We start from the raw sequence: 21,664 nt of genomic DNA on the forward strand, positions 1-21,664 counted from the left end.
TTCAAAAACATCTGCGGACCCACAGGTTGAGAAGGGCTGGTTTAGAGCATGGGTAGGCAAACTAAGGCCCGGGGGCTGGATCCGGCCCAATCGCCTTCTAAATCCGGCCCGCGGACAGTCCGGGAATCAGCGTGTTTTTACATGAGTAGAATGTGTCCTTTTATTTAAAATGCATCTCTGGGTTATTTGTGGGGCCTGCCTGCTGTTTTTACATGAGTAGAATGTGTGCTTTTATTTAAAATGCATCTCTGGGTTATTTGTGGGGCATAGGAATTCGTTCATTTTTATTTTTTTCCAAAATATAGTCCGGCCCCCCACAAGGTCTGAGGGACAGTGGACCGGCCCCCTGCTGAAAAAGTTTGCTGACCCCTGGTTTAGAACATGGAGTATGTTCTATGATATATTTATTTTCCTTGCAAGCAAAACCACAGCTACCTTTTTCTTTTCTTTTCGCCATCCCATGGTGAAACACAGGCGAGGCTACCAGAGCCTTGACAATAATATTGCCTTGGATTCAGATCCAGCCCTTCTGCTAGCCTTTCCCTGCATCCATAAGATATCCAGGTTTCAGTGTAAAGTAAAGCAATCTCCCGCCCAAGCTCTGCACTTGTTCCTTCATGTCATATAACTGATTGCTTTTGCTTTGCTGCCGCAGGACAGATGAAGTGGCCATGATTATGACGAACCTTGAAAAAGCCAACCAGGTAACCATGGGGAGAGATGAAGGAAGGGGTTTGGGGTGTGCTGGGAAGTGCAAGTGACCCCCTGCGATTGCTGTCCTTGGCAGACGCACTAACCACTGCTTCTCTTTCTTTGCAGAGAGCCGAGGCTGCCCAGAGGGAGGTGGAGAGCCTGCGGGAGCAGCTTGCATCTGTAAACAGCTCTCTTCGCCTGGCCTGCTGCTCTCCCCAGGGATCCAGCGGGGTGAGGACAAGGAGGAGACCTCCACTGGGCCTCAGCCTATGTCACGAGGCCTATGGTCAGCCGTCCCCAACCTTGCCCCCTCCTGAATTTTGGGACTACAACTTCCATCATGCTGGCTGGGCATGATGGGATTTGTAATCCAAGACCACTTTTTTTGGTGGAAGGCAGGCTTGCCAAAGTGAACAGACCCAGTTTTGTTGCCTCAAATCCCTTGGTAAATATTTGAGAGATTCTCCAAATTGAGAGTTTGCAGTCTTGAACCGGCAACCCCAGCAGCCCAAGGCTTGGGGCCTAGTGAGTGAGTAGGGATTTTGTGTGCCCAGGCCCCAGAGGCATGCAACATCGGCCCCTGCAGTTGGCAAGTGTAGAGCCTCTGGACTGGTCAGTCCTCCAGGAAACTGGCCTTCTGCCCCTGAAAGGGCAACAAAGCAGACCCAATGAACTTCAATTACCAGTGGAAGCCCCCCAGCGCAAGGATCCTCCTCCAAGCAGGAATGGCTCCATGAGGACCCCAATTTGCCTCTCTGTTTGCGTTGGCTTAACGAGGCTGAACTTTGGAGGCCCTCTTCAAAGTTTGGGATACTTCAGTCCTCCATCTTTATTCAAAATGGCTTCCAGACGTAGATGAGAATTGGCTCCCTCAGCTCAGGAACCATCCAGCTGAATTAGGCAGTGATATCTCAAGCAGGTGGCACTGTGGGTTAAACCACAGAGCCTAGGACTTGCCGATCAGAAGGTCGGCGGTTCGAATCCCCACGACAGGGTGAGCTCCAGTTGCTCAGTCCCTGCTCCTGCCAACCTAGCAGTTCGAAAGCACGTCAAAGTGCAAATAGATAAATAGGTACCTCTCCCACGGGAAGGTAAATGGCGTTTCCGTGCACTGCTCTGGTTCGCCAGAAGCAGCTTAGTCATGCTGGCCACATGACCCGGAAGCTGTATGCTGCCTCCCTCAGCCAATAAAGCGAGATGAGCGCCTCAAGCCCAGAGTCAGTCACGACTGGACCTAATGGTCAGGGGGCCCTCTAATGAGTCTGAACTTTGGAGGCCCTCTCCAAAGTTTGGGATGCTTCAGTCCTCCATCTTCATTCAAAATGGCTTCCAAACGTAGATGAGAACTGACTCCCTCAGCTCAGGAACCATCCAGCCAAATTAGGCAACGATATGTCAAGAGACGTTTGAACCCACAGAGGGCAGACTGACAAACGCTTTCAAAAAATTTTAGCAGATACAAACACACACACACACACATACACTTTCACCTGCCTCCCAAAACAGTTTTTTTGCATCACTTCCCGCTGCTAGAATGCGGCCCCTGGCAGATTTCCCATGGGAGAATGCGGCCCTTGAGAGACTTCCAAATTCTCCCCCTTAAAAAAAATAAATACTGCTGTAATTTTGTTGGAAGGCACCCACCAAGAAGTTCCTTTCTAAAAAAAGAAAAGAAAAACTAAAGAGCTACATGGGGTTTGGACCCATGTACCTACGGGACTGCCTCTCCTGGTATGCCCCACGGAGGACCTTAAGGTCCACAAATGACAACATTTTGGAGGTCCCAGGTCGCAAGGTGGTTAGGTTGGTCTCAACTAGGGCCAGGGCCTTTTCAGTACTGGCCCCGACTTGGTGGTACACTCTGTCACAAGAGACTAGGGCCCTGCGGGACTTGACATCTTTCCGCAGGGCCTGCAAGACAGAGCTGTTCCGCCTGGCCTTTGGTTTGGACTCAGTCTGACCCTTATGTTTCCCTCCCCTTATGGTTTTGATCTATGGGCCACTTTTAAAATGAGGCTGCATTTTAAATTGCATTTTAACCTGTATTTTAAATTGGGGTTTTTTCCCTATTATGTTTTTACTGTAATTTTACTGGTGTTAGCTGCCCTGAGCCTGGCTCTGGCCGGGGAGGGCGGGGTATAAATAAAATATTTTATTATTATTATTTTCCCTGTGAACCGCCTCGTCTTTTGCAGGACAAAGTGAATTACTCCCTGTGCCCAGGGCCCCGGCTGGAGGCAGCGCTGGCCTCCAAGGACCGGGAGATCCTCCGCCTTCTCAAGGAGATCCAGCATTTGCAAAACTCCCTGCAGGAGCTAGAAGAGTCTTCGGCCAACCAGATTGCAGACCTGGAGCGACAGGTGGCAGCCAAGAATGATGCAATAGAGGTTCGTGATGCAGAATGCAGAGTTGAGCTCAAGGCGTCCCCTGCAGACTCTTGTTGTGTTGGGGGGGGGAGCTGAGGGGGGATGGATTGAGCCCCACCCCACCCTTCACAACTCACCCCATCTGCATAAAGGTTTCTTTTTTTAAGAATCAGAAGAATTTTGTTCACTTATTTGAATCTGGCTTCATTATTCATTGATGAAGTTAATCTAGAATCAGTAGCTGTATCCATTAAATAGTTTTTTTTTACTATTCCTATAAGTTGCTTTGGGTTGCTTGCGTGAGAAAAGCGACTGAAAATATAACAAATGGTAGCAATAATATGCTCAGAGTAGACCCGCTGAAATTAGTGCACATGACTAACATAGGTCCCCTGATTTCAATGGGTTTGCGCCAGGTATGAATTCAAGTGGACCTAACCCAAGGTTCGTAACAAGATATATATGTATATATTTCACATACTGTGTACATAAAAATGTATGGCTGTCATCGCACAGCTACCATGGGGGAATTTGTCCTGCTGCATCACAACCTTGGATTTGCATGCAGAAAAATCCAAGAGACCAAGGAAAGCGAGCTTATTAGTCGCATGGGGTGCGAAGGGGAAGTTTGGGGGGTTCATGGGGGGGTGGCGGGGGGGTTGATGAGTGAGCAGACAGGGGCACAGACCCTTGTGTGTGTGATTGAGTGTGTGCCTGCACCATTACACGTACAGTGGTACCTCGATTTTCGAACGCCTCCGTTGACAAACATTTCGGTTTACAAACACCGTAAACCGGGAAGTAAATGCTTCCATTTTCAAACGTGCCACGGCGGCTTCCGCTGAGCGCAAGATCCTGGGGCCTAGCTGTCGGCTGTTGAGTTTTCGATTTTCGAACATTTTGGAACTCCAACGGTCTTCCGGAACGGATTACAGTGGTACCTCTGGTTAAGTACTTAATTCGTTCCGGAGGTCCGTTCTTAACCTGAAACTGTTCTTAACCTGAAGCACCACTTTAGCTAATGGGGCCTCCTGCTGCCGATGTGCCGCCGGAGCACGATTTCTGTTCTCATCCTGAAGCAAAGTTCTTAACCTGAAGCACTATTTCTGGGTTAGCGGAGTCCATAACCTGAAGCGTCTGTAACCTGAGGTACCACTGTACATTCAAAAACTGAGGCATTTGAGCTCCAGTTCAGTTGAGGATAAGGTTGTGGGGGCGAAGATCTAAATTATGTCTTGAGCATGGCTAATAACGTGCTGGATTTCAGACTGGCCTAAGATATTGTGCTGCCTGAGGCAAAGGAAGAGACGGCATCTCCCTCTTCTATGTGCAGAAGCCAGCTAAACTAGCAGTTTAATGTTATTTCAACATTGCCCGCTCCAGTCCCTGTGTCCCTGCCGCTTGAGGTGGCTGGCGCACTCTGCCTAGCGGTCTAATTCCTGGCTAAACCCAAGCTAGCTGTAGGCTGCAAACACCCATATCTGATTTTGAACCCTTTGTTTATATATTTTTTCTTTTAGAAGTTGGAAGAAAAGCTGCGGGCCCAGTCAGATTATGAAGAAATCAAGACGGAACTGAGGTAGGGTCCCCATCTCTGGGTGAGGATCCCGGGTCTCTGCTGGGTGCTGTGTTGGGTCAAATGCTCAGGCTACTAGGAGATGAGATTCACAATAAGGCGATTTTCTCCTTTCGCTTTTGCAGGGCTGTGGCACTGCTCTTTTCACCCCTGGATGTTTTGCCCTGGGACAGTTGGGTTGCTGAGCTTTTCTCAGCCCTGTCCCCTAGAGCAAAGACTGACACATCCAGCCCCCATTCCCGGCCTGAGAGTTTCGGGGTGCTGCAGTGTATCAGTGGAGGTTGCAAGCAGACACAGCCCCAAGCAAGGATGTCAGCAGCATGAAGCATGTCCTCTTGATGTTGGCTGCCCTTGTCATGGTTGCCCCGGCTCTCATCGCTTATAAGGCTTTTTCAGGCGCTCAGAAGCAGAAGGGAGAGAGGGAGTGCAGAATCAAAGTTACAAAACACAGGAGCAGTACAGGGGTGTATTTTCCAAATAAATAGAGGGCAGATCACGTAGAAAATAAAAGCAGCTGTAAATACATCACGGAAGCCAAATTTTCACGCTTTGGTTGGGAGTAGGTGTTTTGCATGCCTGAATTTGACACAAAAGAAATGAAATCCTACCAAACAGCATAGAAATGCTCCAGGTCTACCTTACCCTTAGGTAAAGGTAAAGGGACCCCCGACCATTAGGTCCCGGCAAGTCCTAGGCTCTGTGGTTTAACCCACAGCGCCACCTACATCCTATGGCCGCTGCTAATGGCCTGCTAATGATGCCTCTCTCTATACCCCAAATTCCATGGCCTTGGTTCAGATGTTTGCATGAACCCAGGATGGGGGAGCGTGTGGCCCTCCAGATGTGACTGGGCACCTCTTCTGCTGAGAGAGGGGAGGGAAGCAGGGCCACTCTGCAGGCGCTGCTGTGAGACCAGCAACTTTTAGCACCTCCTCTCCTTGAGCTTTTCAAGGGACGTGGGTGGCGCTGTGGGTTAAACCACAGAGCCTAGGACTTGCTGATCAGAAGGTCGGCGGTTTGAATCCCTGCGACGGGGTGAGCTCCCGTTGCTCAGTCCCTGCTCCTGCCAACTTAGCAGTTCGAAAGCATGTCAAAGTGCAAGTAGATCAATAGGTACCGCTCCGGCGGGAAGGTAAACGGCGTTTCCGTGCGCTGCTCTGGTTCGCCAGAGCATGCTGGCCACATGACCTGGAAGCTGTATGCAGGCTCCCTCGGCCAATAAAGCGAGATGAGCGCCGCAACCCCAGAGTCGGTCACTACTGGACCTAATGGTCAGGGGTCCCTTTACCTTTACCTTTTTACCTCCTTGAGCTTTTCCACCTCAGCTGGCCCATAAAATAATTCTGTACCTGAGTTTCCTTATTTCCGCCTCTCTCCCCATTCATTTTCCTATTACGTCATGGCCTTTTAGACTGTAAGTTTGAGGGCAGAGGCTGTTACGGGGTTTTGATGAACGCATTTGATTAGCAAATAAAATAAAATAGACTCCTGTTGGCCCTAGCCAGCATGAACAATGGACAGGGGACATGGAGGGCCAGTAGGTTCCCTGTACTGAACATAAACCATGCAGCCCTTTAGAGATTTGAGCCTGGGAGTTTTCAAGCTCCACACCTCTCTCTTTGCTGTTATATGTGCTGGATTGGGCTGTAGTCCAAAATATCTGTAGAGCACCAGGCTGGGGAGGTCCTAGAAGCCAATCTTTGCACTGTGGAACAGGAGCCTGAGATCCGCTTGCAAGCTGTCCAGGAAACCCATCACTTATACAACCCCCCTTTTTTTATTTTGCAGCATTTTGAAAGCGATGAAGCTGGCCTCCTCTAACTGCACCCTTTCCCAGGCAAGTGCACACTGCATGAAGGGCCAGTATGGTATCTTGGTTCTGCTGGACCTGGGAGACCAAGGTTCAGATCTCCCTGCTCAGCTATGAATATCACCTTGGGGGCCCAGTCATTGCCTCTTAGCCAATAATAATAATAATAATAATAATAATAATAATAATTTATTATTTATACCCTGCCCATCTGGCTGAGTTTCCCCAGCCACTCTGGGCAGCTCCCAATCAAGTGTTAAAAACAGTACAGCATTACATATTAAAAACTTCCCTTAAGATGTCTTCTGAATGTCAGGTAGTTGTTTATCTCTTTGACATCTCATGGGAGGGCATTCCACAAGGCGGGTGCCACTACCGAGAAGGCCCTCTGCCTGGTTCCCTGTAACCTCACTTCTCACAATGAGGGAACCGCCAGTGCTGTATCTCAGTGTCCGGGCTGAACGATGGGGGTGGAGACGCTCCTTCAGGTATACTGGACCAAGGCCGTTTAGGGCTTTCAAGGTCAGCACCAACACTTTGAATTGTGCTCGGAAACGTACTGGGAGCCAATGCAGATCTCTCAGGACCAGTGTTATGTGGTCCCGGTGGCCACTCCCAGTCACCAGTTTAGCTGCCGCATTCTGGATTAATTGCAGTTTACGGGTCACCTTCAAAGGTAGCCCCATGTAGAGTGCGTTGCAGTAGTCCAAGCGGGAGATAACTCGCCTACCTCACAGGTTTGCAGCGAGGATAAAATGGGGAAGGGGAAGAGCAGCCAGTTTGTAGTTGTTTAAAGAGTGTCCTGGAAATAATGGCATGAATCAATGGGAAGAAGCACTCAAACATTCGCAAACTCTGTGACCGCATGAGAAGCATTTTCCAACCCTTGAGTCAAGGATGCTTTGCAGCCACAGGAATGCATGCGGCAGAGAGTTAAGTCTTTATTGACAAAGATAACACAATCACTTCTACAGTGCTGGTCTATAAAGCCTCAGGACTGCAGTACCTCAACACCGCCTCCTTCCACATGAACCTACCCGGACCCTGAGGTCATCTTCTGAGGCCCTCCTTCGTGTGCCTCTTCCTCGAGAGGTCCGTAGGGTGGCAACACAAGAACAGGGCCTTCTCTGCAGTGGCTCCCCGTCTGTGGAATGATCTCCCCTGGGAGACTCGCCTGGTGCCTTCATTATACACCTTTAGGTGCCAGGCAGAAACGTTCCTTTTTAACCAGGCCTTTGGCTGATTTGACTGGCATCCTATGCCATTTTAAAATGGGGGGGGGAATTTGGAGAGGGGGGTTATTGTGTTGTTGTTGTTGTTGTTGTTGTTGTTTTGAGTATGCATTTTGGGTTTTTATATTTTGATGTTATTCTGTGAACTGCCCTGAGACCTGCGGGTTTAGGGCGGTAGGTATATAAATTCAATAAAATAATTATAATAATAAGAATAGAGCTGTGGGTACCTGGGGGTACCTATGCACACCAGTGTAGCGTCTAGGCAGCTATTCCCAGGTCTGCACCCTATGGAGCAGTTGCAGCAACTGGGGACCGCTCCCCCTCCACCAATTTATGTGGTAATAATAATAATAATAATAATAATAATAATAATAATAATAATAATATATTATTATTATTTATACCCCACCCATCTGGCTGAGTCTCCCCAGCCACTCTGGGCGGCTCCCAATCAAATGTTAAAAACAGTACAGCATTAAATATTAAAAACTTCCCTAAACAGGGCTGCCTTCAGATGTCTTTTAAAGATAAGATAGCTGCTTATTTCCTTCACATCTGATGGGAGGGCATTCCACAGGGCGGACGCCACTACCGAGAAGGCCCTCTGCCTGGTTCCCTGTAACTTGGCTTCCCGCAGCGAGGGAACCGCCAGAAGGCCCTCGGCGCTGGACCTCAGTGTCCGGGCAGAACGATGGGGGTGGAGACGCTCCTTCAGGTATACAGGACCGAGGCGGTTTAGGGCTTTAAAAATCAGCACCATCGCTTCAGATGTCAAAGAGAAAAATAACTACATACCAGACTTTTAGAAGACATCTGAAGGCAGCCCTGTTTAGGGAAGCTTTTAATGTTTGACGGACTATTGTATTTTAATATTTTGTTGGAAGCCGCCCAGAGTGTACCTTCCTGTGCACACATAGCTGGAGATGATGGCTGTGTGGAAGCTTCCTTTGCTCTTCCCGCTTCAGTTCTCTCCTGGTTCTGGGAGACAATGGTGCTGGCCAGGGTGGGGAAGCACCCAGCCCTTCACTGGTCTGGCCTGCCTCTTCCACCAGCTCTGAAGCTTCCTCTGCCCCTAATTCTTGCCCCCTGGCTGGTACAGATCCCCACAACCCACTGCTCCCCTCTTCAGAATCAGACTTCAGGGGGCCCCCCTTACCCGCCGGCACCCACTCATCAGCATATGCCTTGCTTGCCTGCCCCAACTTCCCTCCCTCAATTCAATTTTTTATTTTTATTTTTTAGAGCATATCAAAACCCAGTGATGTTTTGCTTCTGGGAAAGGAATCCTTCTACCCGTCGCAGAAGTTCCTTTTGGAAAAACCAGGCCTCGTACCCAGTACTGGTAGGTTGGGGTGCATGAAAATGCATTTCTACAGAGGTCCCTGGTGGGTTTTCATGGGGTGGAGGAGGTCTTGCATGCAGAGGGGGCCTTGCATGCACTACCCCAGTGCAACGCAGGGTAGGTGTTGCAACACCACAGAGAACCTCGAACAAGCAGATTGCGCCATGGAGGGTTGGAAGCAAATGGCATTGGGAACCTTTAAGGCTTAGCTGGGAAACCAGCGGCCCTAGTGTTGCTGGACGCCAACACCTGGCTGGTGGTCAGGGATGGTGGGAGCTGTGAGTCCAGCAACATCTGTGGGGGGAGGCATAGGTGTCGGCATCCTTCGGGGGTTGAGATGCCAGCTGCTAGCCCCCAGCTGGATCATGCCCTTCCAGCCGTGACAATCCCCTGATTTCTGGTGCGACGTAAATCAGCGACTCAGACTTCAAAAGCCTGAGCACGCTATAGTGGCAGAGCATACTGAGCAAACAAGAACAGGCGTGGGGCTTGTGGAAACATACTAACAGGTAAAGGTTTATTAAGCATAAATCAGGGCAAAGAAAACATGTCGTCTCCCTTTCTTCAGAGAGACAGTGAAAAGCAAAAGCTATACACACAACGGAAGTTCCCAGCAAGCTGTGCTGGAACGTAAACAGACATGTGACACGTAACAATCCCATGTTTGCTCCTTAAGGTGGAATGGAATTTTCCAACAATAGGTTCTCCACCCCTGCTTTAGAGTAAGCTATAGTTGGTGTGTGTATCTCTCCCTTCCTGTTTGGTCTCTAGAGGAGGATCCCTCGGAGGATGAGTCGGTGAAGGACTCCATGGGCACAGACCAATCCTACCTTTCCCCTCAGCACCTCTCGCACCCGCTCCGGGAAGATTCGACCTCCCCGTCCCTCATCCAGCCGCTGCTGGGCCCCTCCATGGCTCAGGAGGTACCGAGGACTTTCACGCTCTCGCCTTTTCCTGCTGAGCGGATCCCACTGGACTCCCTCCTCCCGAAACAGATGGGGCCTCCTGTGTACAAGAACGAGGCTGGCAGCATGGCAGCCTTCCCTTCTGCTTTCTACTCCGCCAAAATGGCAGCGTTGCCGGGCAACCCCAGCCAAGCCATCCCAGCCAGCGAGGCGAGCCCACCCAGTGACCAGTCGGAAGGCAGCAGTTCGGGTTCGGCCGATGAGGAGCAGCTGGACACAGCCGAAATTGCCTTCCAGGTGAAGGAGCAGCTCCTCAAGCACAACATCGGCCAGCGCGTCTTTGGGCATTACGTCCTGGGCCTCTCTCAGGGCTCCGTCAGTGAGATCCTGGCCAGGCCAAAGCCTTGGCGTAAGCTCACGGTCAAGGGGAAGGAGCCATTCATCAAGATGAAGCAGTTCCTCTCTGATGAGCAGAACGTCTTGGCCCTGAGGACAATTCAAGTCCGCCAGAGAGGTAAGTAGGCTAGGCAGGGGACTGGCAGGTGGACACGGTTTTCGTGGGTCTCTTTGGACCTGGAGGGAGCAGGGAAGGTCGCTTCTGGCATAACTATCCAGGCCTTGTGAGGAACAGGCCCCTGAGGCAGAGGAACAATATAATAATAATAATCATCATCATCATCATCATCATCATCATTTATTATTTATACCCCGCCCATCTGGCTGAGCTTCCCCAGCCACTCTGGGCGGCTCCCAATCAAGTGTTAAAAACAGTACAGTGTTAAATATTAAAAACTTCCCTGAACAGGGCTGCCTTCAAATGTCTTTTAAAGATAGGATAGCTGCTTATTTCCTTCACATCTGAAGGAAGGGTGTTCTACAGGGTGGGCGCCGCTACCAAGAAGGCCCTCTGTCTGGTTCCCTGTAACCTCACTTCTTGCAATGAGGGAACCGCCAGAAGGCCCTCGGCGCTGGATCTCAGTGTCCGGGCTGAACGATGGGGGTGGAGACGCTCCTTCAGGTATACAGGGCCGAGGCCGTTTAGGGCTTTAAAGGTCAGCACCAACACTTTGAATTGTGCTCGGAAACGTACTGGGAGCCAATGCAGATCTCTCAGAACCAGTGTTATGTGGTCCCGGCGGCCACTCCCAGTCACCAGTCTAGCTGCCGCATTCTGGATTAATTGCAGTTTCCGGGTCACCTTCAAAGGTAGCCCCACGTAGAGCGCGTTGCAGTAGTCCAAATGGTGCTCCTTTCCACACGCCAAGGCGCATAGTGCTGGGTTGGCACCTGAAGCAGAAAGCCACATCAGGGTCTCTCCCTGGGAGTGAAAATACAATATAGATTAGAAAACACTTTGCTTCCCTTACACGCTCACCCAAACCCAACCACCTGAGGCAGGTACCTCGCTCTTCCTAATGGTAGGGCCAGCTCTGCTATTCTCCTCCCAAATAAGGGATCGAAAGTGACGTTCAGTGATTGGATAGTTACAGAAAGTTGTGACAGTTACATTGTCCTGGAGCTCTATATAAGCAGGCTGGCTGTACCCTTCAGTTCAGTTCTGTTCTGGCCTGTGAATAAACAAGAGCTGTTTGGAGAATCGCTGTGTCGTCTGATATGTTCACCCACAGCATAACACCTGAGCTCTGGCCTTCCTAGCTAGGGGTGATGGGAGTTGCAATCCAACAACATCTGGGGACCCACAGGTTGAGAACCGCTGCTCTAAAGCGTAGTTTTAGCCCAAAGCAAATTTATACAGATTGAATCTATTAATCCGGGTGTGGAGTACCACACGCCAGCCTCTTGGCAGTTTTCCTTCTGGGCTGGTCCGCATTGGTCTTGTTTCAGCCCCTTGCCATCCTTCCCCCCCAAGCCTTGGCCTCGCAAAGGCAGGGCCCAACAGCCAGGTTCCTGGTCTCTTTCCCGTCATGGCATGCGACTAATAGCAGGAGACGTTTCCTTCCAACAGGGGCGCCTAAAAAAGCTGAGCACTGGCACCAGTAAATACCGTATTTTTCGCTCTATAACACACACCCGACCATAACACACACATAGTTTTTAGAGGAGGAAAACAAGAAAAAAAATATTCTAAACGAAACAGCGGATGTATGATTTTTGTGGTTCATGCTGTGGCCACAGACATGTGATTTGACGGTGAGTTTGGGGTAGCCCAATGCAAAAATCCTGAGGATCCATGTGGATCCATGCTTTGTAACCACGTTTTTGCACCACTGCGGCCCCAGGCAACAGTGGGTGCGTGATTTTTTTGGTGCAAGCTGTAGCCATGGACATGCTATGTGATCTGATGGTGAATTTGGGGTGACCCAGTGCAAAAATCCTGAGGATCCATGTGGATCCGTGCTTTGTAACCACGTTTTAAGTGGGGAGGGAAGGAAAAGCACTCAAGGGACAAGGAACACGCGTGGGGTGGGTGGAGAAGGATGCTGTTAATAATGCAGAAGAGGGGTATAAGAGGAGAAGGCTCCTCTCCTCTCCCTCTTTGCTCCTTTAAAGCAAGCAGGCTCTCTGTCCCTCTCTCCTCCCCACTCAGCGGCTCTTCTCCCGCTTTGCTGTTTCAAAGCGAGCCACGGAGGAGGGAAGGAAGGGGAACCATGGATCCTCTGCTCACGACTGCAGCAGATCCCCCCGCCACCCCTAGGCATTCTCTCTATAACACGCACAGACATTTCCCCTTACTTTCTAGGAGGAAAAAAGTGAGTGTTATGGTGCAAAAAATACGGTACTTCCCTGACGTTAACATGAGCTGAGCTGGTACAAAAACACGAGGCAAGTGGCAGGTCTCAAATGTTGTGCTTCTTTGATCAGGCAGTATTACGCCCAGGATTAGAACGCCAGAGACGGGCTCTGACGATGCCATCAAGAACATTCTGGAACAAGCCAAGAAGGAGATTGAGTCACAGAAAGGAGGTAAGGGCCGTGAGGAACCTCCAAGGTTGCCCTCGGTGGCATCTTAATATTTCGCAGGTTTGTCCAAGAATTCAAGAGGGTCTTTCGCCCAGACAGCTGGATGGGAAAGTGAGCTACGAATCAAGCTCTCCGCAATGGGACAGCATCCGGCGGCTATCCAGGAGGGGTTTTCCTCCCCCGTAGTCCTGGATTATACAATATAATGCTACTGAATACTGTTTGCATCATCATAGTACAATGGTACCTCGGGTTAAGAACTTAATTCGTTCTGGAGGTCCGTTCTTAACCTGAAACTGTTCTTCACCTGAGGTACCACTGTAGCTAATGGGGCCTTCCACTGCCGCCATGCAGCTGCCACACAATTTCTGTTCTCATCCTGAAGCAAAGTTCTTAACCCAAGGTACTGTTTCTGGGTTAGCGGAGTCTGTAACCTGAGGTACCACTGTATAGTGGTATCCCTTGTTTGTGTGAGACGGAGGAGGGCTGGGAATGTGTATTTTAAGGAGGTGCTTGCCATGTACAGCTTTTGCAAGTACTTTCATTTAAAAAAAAAATCTTTTTATTTTTACAAAATATATAAATAAATCTGCCCGATTATTCAGGAGCACTTTTCTAGTTGATTAAAAGCTTTTTTCCATTTGTTAATCAATTAATTGCTTAAAAGTTGAACCTTTCTACTTTTTATTTATTTGCGGTTATTTCCCCTTTCCTTCTACTGCTCAAGGCAGTAGTGCATAATGGGGAGAATTATCTGGGAGTTCCCAGGCAATCTTTTCTTCAGGCACTGACCAGGCCCAGGCCTACTTAAGTGAAAGGAAAAGGGGGGAAAGTTCAAGCATAGTGTTGCAGGCACTTGTGTGTGTGTGTGTGTGTGTGTGAGAGAGAGAGAGAGAGAGAGAGATTGTGTACATTTATGTCATAAAACATAATTCATAAAATTTATACACCACTCGATTATAAAAAAAAAAACCTCAGATTGGTTTGCATATTCCATGTACGTTACAAACAGAATGAAAGAAATGCAACATTAAATTAAGGTACAGGGTTAAGAACTTAATTCGTTAAGAACTTAATTCGTTCCAGAGGTCCGTTCTTAACCTGAAACTGTTCTTAACCTGAAGCACCACTTTAGGTAACGGGGCCTCCCGCTGCCACCGCACTGCCGGAGCACGATTTCTGTTCTCATCCTGAAGCAAAGTTCTTAACCCGAGGTACTATTTCGGGGTTAGCGGACTCTGTAACCTGAAGTGTATGTAAGCTGAAGCATATGTAACCCGAGGTACCACTGTAATGAGGATTAACATCAGAATGGCTTATGGGAACTATCGGAAATGATTATGAAAAGCAGTAGAAATATGAGGTGATCAGATCCCGCCCCCCCCGACCTCGGAGCATGGTGAAGTCCCCCCCAATTTTTTTATCATTTGGCATAATATTTGGTCTGTTGGGTTATTGAATAAGATGCATAATTCGGAATATATGATGTGGTTTGATTGGAATGTTAAAATGGAAAATTTAATATTATTTTAAAAATAATAATAGGGGTGGCAGGTTCATATATTTAAAAGGGGTGGGGGTCTGGGGAAGGTTTCCCGTGCACGAGATCGTACATTCAATTGGTCCAAAATGCAGCGGCCAGATTTCTGGCTGGGTTGCTTTCACATCTCATAGAACTCTCCTTGTAAAATAGCTGCACTGATTAACAGTTCGGTTGCTGGCCCAATTCAAGGTGCTCACATTGGTGTTTAAAGCCCTCAATGACTCAGGCCCCAAATACCTGAAAGACCACCTACGGACTAAGGTTACCTGACGTCCCCGTTTCCCGGGGACAGACCCTGGATTTACAAATCAGTCCCCATACAAAATCCATTGAAGTTGAAGTGCCATATTTAATGGCATTGGAGTATATTATATTATATTATTAATTTTCAATGACTGAATCTGTGATCAGCCTTTTATTAGGATGCCTTCGTTAAAATCTGATCAGGTAGCACAGGGGCTAGAGGAGGGACCCCGTTTAAAAATCCTTTAAGGTGTCTCCATTGAGCTCCAGTGGCCTCCCTCTTTCTACCCTCCTCACCTGTGCCCCTTCCTTCCGCAGGGGACACCAAGAGCTCTGCGGTGCCCCAGGTGATCGCCAACGGCACCTGCGCCAGCAACTCTGAAGACGCCATCAAGAGCATATTGGAGCAGGCCCGCCGGGAGATGCAGGCCCAGCAGCAGGCCTTGCTGGAGATAGAAGCGGGGGGCGCCAGCAGGCCTGTCGCCACACCCCCCGTGGAGCGCTCGACCCTGGCCACGGTCAGCCAGAACATCGTCCAGGCTTACATCAAGCAGGAGGAGGGCATGCTGGTCCCAAACGCCGGTGGCAGCACAATGCAGAACCCCCTGACCGTGCTCTCCCCTGCAGCCTTCGTCCAGAGCATCATCCGGAAGGTCAAGTCTGAAATCGGGGACGCCGGCTCCTATTTTGACCAACACTGGGCTTCCGAAAGGAGCTTGCTGAGCCGTCCGTACACCTCCGTGTCGCCTTCCTTGTCCTCCTCGTCCAGCTACTCCAGCATGGCCAATGGCCGGGCGTGGCAGCGGGGCGACGCCAACCCGAACGAGGAAGACCTGGTGACCTCTGAGGATGAGCCTCACAGGGTGATAGAGGTCAAGTCGGAAGTGGCCGGCTCAGAAGCCCAGGGCGCCGGGCGCCTGTCCTATTACCCATCCTACGTGCCAAGGACTCTCAAACCCACCGTCCCACCCTTGACGCCGGAGCAATATGAGTTGTACATGTACAGGGAAGTGGACACCTTGGAGTTGACGCGGCAGGTCAAGGAGAAGCTGGCCAAGAACGGGATCTGCCAGCGCATCTTTGGGGAAAAGGTACCCCAGCAATAAACATTCAACCCTTAAAGAGGCTTGTTGGCCATGCTTGGCTCAAGAGAGGGTGAGAGAGGAGTGCAAAGGAGAATACTTTTTATACTCCTGAGCATTTGGGCCCAGGGACGCAGGTGGCGCTGTGGGTTAAACCACAGAGCCAAGGACTTGCCGATCAGAAGGTCGGCGGTTCGAATCCCCGCGACGGGGTGAGCTCCCGTTGCTCGGTCCCTGCTCCTGCCAACCTAGCAGTTTGAAAGCACGTCAAAGTGCAAGTAGATAAATAGGTACCGCTCCGGCAGGAAGGTAAACGGCGTCTCTGGTTGCACATCAAAGTGCAAGTAGATAAATAGGTACCGCTCCAGCGGGAAGGTAAACAGCGTTTCCATGTGCTGCTCTGGTTTGCCAGAAGCGGCTTAGTCATGCTGGCCACATGACCCGGAAGCTGTACGCCGGCTCCCTCAGCCAATAAAGTGAGATGAGCGCCGCAACCCCAGAGTTGGCCACGACTGGACCTAATGGTCAGGGGTCCCTTTACCTATATAGGCAGAGTTTGGGTCATTTATTTTTGGTGTTCGTGCTTACAAGGGTGGGGTGGTTATCTCATGCAGCTGGGCGATTTTTGTGGGTGGAAAAACAAGTGTAGGCGATGCCAGACAGACAGCATGTAGTCTGGCACTTGGAGAGCTGCTTCCCATAGCAGGATTTTATATTTGTTTTGTTTATATGGGTTATTATTTTTATTATGGTCTTCTTGCAGCCACTTCTTGCAGACTTCTTCTGTGTGAAGCGATCCATAAGCTGATTTGAATTAAATCCACCCTGTAAAATTTGGAAATTGTAGTCCTGTAAAGGGAGTAGAAGTATTTTAAACAGAGAGATACAAGCCCCTTCAGTGCCCAAGGTTCTTTGATGTAAGCCTAAACAAGAGAAGTGATTTAAGTTTGTTCTGCATATGCCCTATGAGAGAGGGAGGAAGTGCCTGTTACGAATGAACAGGAAATCAAAATGAAATCATAACAACAGCATGATTACCTTGTCAGTTTGCTGTTTCCCTTTGATGTGTAGACCTGCCTTAGCCCATCCCCTGTCTCCATGAGTTCCCCAGGTTGCAACTGAGCGCTCTTTCCCTCACAAATGACCTTTGATACAGTCTCCTCTGTACCACCAGCCTCAAATTCCCTCAGAGTTTTAGCAGAGCCACCTTCCCTTATAAACTTTTTTTTTTTAAGAATTCGGTGGCCTTCTCCAGAGTCATAATGACATTATCTCTCTATTCCCTCAGTGTTTGAGCTGAGCCCTTTTTTATTTTTATTTTGTGGCCTTACTCTAGCCCCGTGGTTCCCAACATGGGGCACATGCCCCACAGGGGGGCAATTTGATTTATAAGTTAGGCAATTCGAGAATGAGTTATTAACAGTGAATTTTTTGCATTTCTTATGGTTCTAGGGGCCTCATATTCAGTACAGTGGTACCTCGCAAGACAAAATTAATTCGTTCTGCGAGTTTTTTCGCCTTGCGAATTTTTCGTCTTGCGAAGCACGGATTCCCTGGGTATTAACGGTTTTAAGAAGAAGGAAACAAACTCGCAAGACGTTTTCGTCTTGCGAAGCAAGCCCATAGGGAAATTCGTCTTGCGAAGCAACTCAAAAAACGAAAAACTCTTTCGTCTTGCGAGTTTTTCGTCTTATGAGGCATTCGTCTTGCGAGGTACCACTGTATATAAATCACAGAAAAAGCTTCCATTACAATTAATTTATATTTATGCATTTCAGTTCTCTATGTTTTGAAACTTTTTTGCCATTTTTTCATGACACTACATATTATTATTATTATTATTTGAAACAAAGTAATAGATGCTATCCTGTGGGCTAAGTGGTAAAACTTTTTAGGCGTACGTGGTGCTGAAGTAGTAAGTAAATAACAACGTAGGACAGTGGTCCCGGATAATCTGACTGTTTCGCTGGAATCTTCTTCAGCACAACCCATAGATTAGAAAAATGCACAAGGAGCAGTGGCCATGAGGATATTCACATTGTTACTCACTTACTACTTTGGCACCATGAACGCCTAAAAAGTTTCAACCATATACTTATTATACTTCTATGGATTTTCAAAGATTGACAGACGCGTGTTCATTTGTTTTCAAATATGTTAGAGAATTTACAAGTGTATATTATGCAATAAGAGCTACAGTGCTATCTAGTATACTGGTCTTCATGTTGCTTGTGTTGTATGTTGTGTTAAGTTTGCAACACAGGGGTTTGTTGTTCTGTAGTGGTGCTGTGGGTAAAACCTCAGCGCCTAGGACTTGCCGATCCTATGGTCGGCGGTTCGAATCCCCGCGGCGGGGTGAGCTCCCGTTGCTCGGTCCCTGCTCCTGCCCACCTAGCAGTTTGAAAGCACGTCAAAGTGCAAGTAGATAAATAGGTACTGCTTTATAGCGGGATGGTAAATGGCGTTTCCGTGTGCTGCGCTAGTGCTGGCTCGCCAGAGCAGCTTCGTCACGCTGGCCACGTGACCCGGAAGTGTCTGCGGACAGCGCTGGCTCCCGGCCTCTGGAGTGAGATGAGCGCACAACCCTAGAGTCTGTCAAGACTGGCCCGTACGGGCAGGGGTACCTTTACTTTACTTTTTAGTGGTGGTTTTTAATGGCGGGGCTTGGACATGGGCCAAGGCCTCCTCCATCCTCCTCCTCCCAGAGTGTTTGTTGTGGGGGAGGAAGGGAAAGGAGAATGTTAGCCGCTTTGAGACTCCTTCGGGTAGTGATAAAGTGGGATATCAAATCCAAACTCTTCTTCTTTTCATCTCCTGTCTTGTTTCAGGTGCTGGGTCTGTCTCAAGGGAGCGTGAGCGACATGCTGTCTAGGCCCAAGCCCTGGAGCAAGCTGACCCAGAAAGGCCGGGAGCCCTTCATACGGATGCAGCTATGGCTCACGGACCAGCTGGGCCAAGGCATGAGCCAGCAGGCCAACCCGCCACACGGTAGGTCCCTGCTGGCCCTCCAGCATGGGGCAGCCTCTTCCTCGGGTCAAGGCCTGGCGGTCAGATCTCCAGGCAGGCCAACCCCCCACTGGAAAGAGTCTATTCCTCTTCTCGTTGTTATACAGTGGTACCTCGGGTTAAGTACTTAATTCGTTCCGGAGGTCCGTACTTAACCTGAAACTGTTCTTAACCTGAAGCACCACTTTAGCTAATGGGCCTCCTGCTGCCGCCGGAGCACGATTTCTGTTCTCATCCTGAAGCAAAGTTCTTAACCTGAAGCACTATTTCTGGCTTAGTGGAGTCTGTAACCTGAAGTGTATGTACGGTAACCCGAGGTACCACTGTATATTTATTTAAAGGACGCCGCTTTCCCTGACTCAAGGCCACTTACGGACAAAAATAAGAACAGCTAAAAGCAAGGAATACACACACACATATATCTCTTCAAAACCTCAGGAAAAGCAATGGCCGTTTGAGATCATTGACTGCAAATGTACCACGTCAGAGCGAAGGTGGAAATGCCACTCTTTTTCTTTTTTGGTAAAAAATTTTATTAAGGTTTTCTCTTTCTTTTTTAAATGCTTTGTTGAACTTAAAAGAAAGTAAAATAGAATCAAAAACAAAATTCTTCATAGATAACACAAAAACATAAAAATTTGTTACACTTTGTCATCATCTTCTTAAGGTTCCAACGACCTCCCGTCGACTCCATATTTCTTTGAATGCTCATTTACTTAATGCACTATTTATCTCAGTTATTGTTGCTAATTATCAAGAAAATTGTAGTTTCCTACACATATCCATTGTACCGCAGAAGTTATTTGAAGGCTGCCATAGACGTTATACTACTACAATAATCTTTAAGATTATTTTTATACAGACCCCATTTCTCAACAAACATTAAGGTTTTCCAGTATTGCAATGCAGTATGAAAGAGGAAAACCATTACAAAATAAGACAAGAGGAACAGACAGGCAGAGGTCAGAGGATTAAGTACATCTGTCTGAGGCTACTGACTCATCTGGAAAATATATATAACACTGAATAGGAATGAGAGGGTTGAAAATGTGAAGGAGGGAGTCAGAAAGTCCAGTAAGGAAGTTTTATGAGCTTCCAGACATCCCACGAGGAACTGATTTAGGTGATTGTCATTGGCATACGGAACCAAGTCCCACCAAACTGCCACCAAAGAGTCCGGTTTGGTTTTTCCAGATAAAAATCTCACGTGGCAGGTAACCTTTTTCTTGTTAGGCAACTGTTAGTAGATTTTTCTACTTGTTTTTATTATTGCCTGTTAGCCGCCCTGAGCCCGGCTTTGGCTGGGGAGGGCGGGGTATAAATAAAAATTATAAATAAAAATTATAAATAAAAATTAATTATAAAAATTATTATTATTATTATTATTATTATTATTATTATTATTATTATTATTATTAAGTTGTGGGTGAACATATCAGACGACACAGCGATTCTTCAAACAGCTCTTGTTTATTCACAGGCCAGAACAGAACTGAACTGAAGGGTTCAGCCAGCCTGCTTATATAGAGCTCCAGTACAACGTAACTGTAACAATTTTCTAAAACTATCCAATCACTGAACGTCACTTTCGATCCCTTATTTGCATGACTATCTACAGTATCCCCCTGCTGGCCCAGGGTGAGAACTTCAGTACATAACAATTATTATTATTATTTATTCCACAAAAGGTTGCAATCAGGGATGTGGCGTTTCCACCTTCAAGATGCTGCGATCTACCGCCTTACACTGCACAGCACTTAGAAGCTACTTTGGTATCAAATTGCTGTTTCTTTCCCTGAGGCTTTGAGATATATTATTTTCAAATGTGGGGGGTGGGGGAAGCCTGCCTGGAGAACCGGAGAAGGCCAGGGGCTCAGGCCCCCAGGCTGTCTCGACAGCACCCTCCTTGCGCAGTCACCCTGTTTCAATATCTTGTCTCCTCATTCTGAGGCATGCAGGTGCCAGGTAAGATCCCGAGGGAAATGAAAACTGGTCTTTTAGTTTTGTTTGCCAGCTTAACATTTGTACGGTTCATTAACAGTGTCCATGTACTATATCTCGGTAATCCTTATGGATTACCACACGGGTGGTGCTGTAGGTTAAACCACAGAGCCTAGGACTTGCTGATCAGAAGGTTGGCGGTTTGAATCCCCGTGACGGGGTGAGCTCCCGTTGCTCGGTCCCAGCTCCTGCCAACCTAGCAGTTCGAAAGCACATCAAAGTGCAAGTAGATAAATAGGTACCGCTCCAGCGGGAAGGTAAACGGCGTTTCCATGCGCTGCTCTGGTTAGCCAGAAGCGGCTTAGTCATGCTGGCCACATGACCCGGAAGCTGTACGCCGGCTCCCTCAGCCAATAAATCAAGATGAGCGGCGCAACCCCAGAGTCGGTCACAACTGGACCTAATGGTCAGGGATCCCTTTACCTATACTGTTAAATCAGGTTATTGTCCTTATATCACTGATTGGGGAGACGGCAAAGGCCAACAAGTGAGTTTGATGGCCAAGCATAGATCCAAGCTGTGGTCTTTCAGCCTCAACATTCATTTTCTGAGAAATGAACTCTGTATTTAACCAGTTTACACTCGCTTCAGCAACCTGGAATTGCTGCTTCTTTCTTTAAAATGTACGCTCTACATATACTACTCTTATATGGCAGCCTTGCAAATAAGCCTGCAAAAGTTACTAGCCTGCAGCTTTCCTTTTTTGCAACACCTACTAAGTTGCTGGTGGCCTGAATTTCCCTGTTGGCCAAGCCCCTTCTCTGCAGCTAGTATGGAAATGCTGGCCACTGGCCTTTTAGTGGGCTGCTCTTAAAGAAATTCCCTTCTACCAGGAAAGAGATTGTTCCTTCCTCCATAGATACCACTAAAAACTAGGTGGGCTGGCAGAAGAGGAAGGGAGTGGTCAGTAGTTCCTCTGCCAGTCTGCTTACTCACCTGC

At 48.4% G+C, this 21,664-nt stretch overlaps 1 protein-coding gene across 1 annotated transcript in view; it reads left to right on the plus strand.

Moving 5' to 3' along the window:
* Positions 1–21,664, plus strand: part of CUX2 (cut like homeobox 2) — a 252,429-nt gene that overhangs the window by 213,665 nt on the left and 17,100 nt on the right. Inside the window, exons 9-18 of the mRNA XM_083629255.1 lie at positions 656–704; positions 820–924; positions 2,889–3,080; positions 4,580–4,638; positions 6,424–6,472; positions 8,923–9,022; positions 9,794–10,441; positions 12,751–12,852; positions 14,954–15,726; positions 18,546–18,705. Coding sequence (XP_083485381.1) covers positions 656–704; positions 820–924; positions 2,889–3,080; positions 4,580–4,638; positions 6,424–6,472; positions 8,923–9,022; positions 9,794–10,441; positions 12,751–12,852; positions 14,954–15,726; positions 18,546–18,705 — 2,237 coding nt within the window. The remainder of the gene's footprint in view (positions 1–655; positions 705–819; positions 925–2,888; positions 3,081–4,579; positions 4,639–6,423; positions 6,473–8,922; positions 9,023–9,793; positions 10,442–12,750; positions 12,853–14,953; positions 15,727–18,545; positions 18,706–21,664) is intronic.

Source organism: Podarcis filfolensis (genome assembly GCF_964270895.1).
Source record: "Podarcis filfolensis genome assembly, chromosome: 8".
NCBI classification, from domain to species: Eukaryota; Metazoa; Chordata; class Lepidosauria; order Squamata; family Lacertidae; genus Podarcis; species Podarcis filfolensis.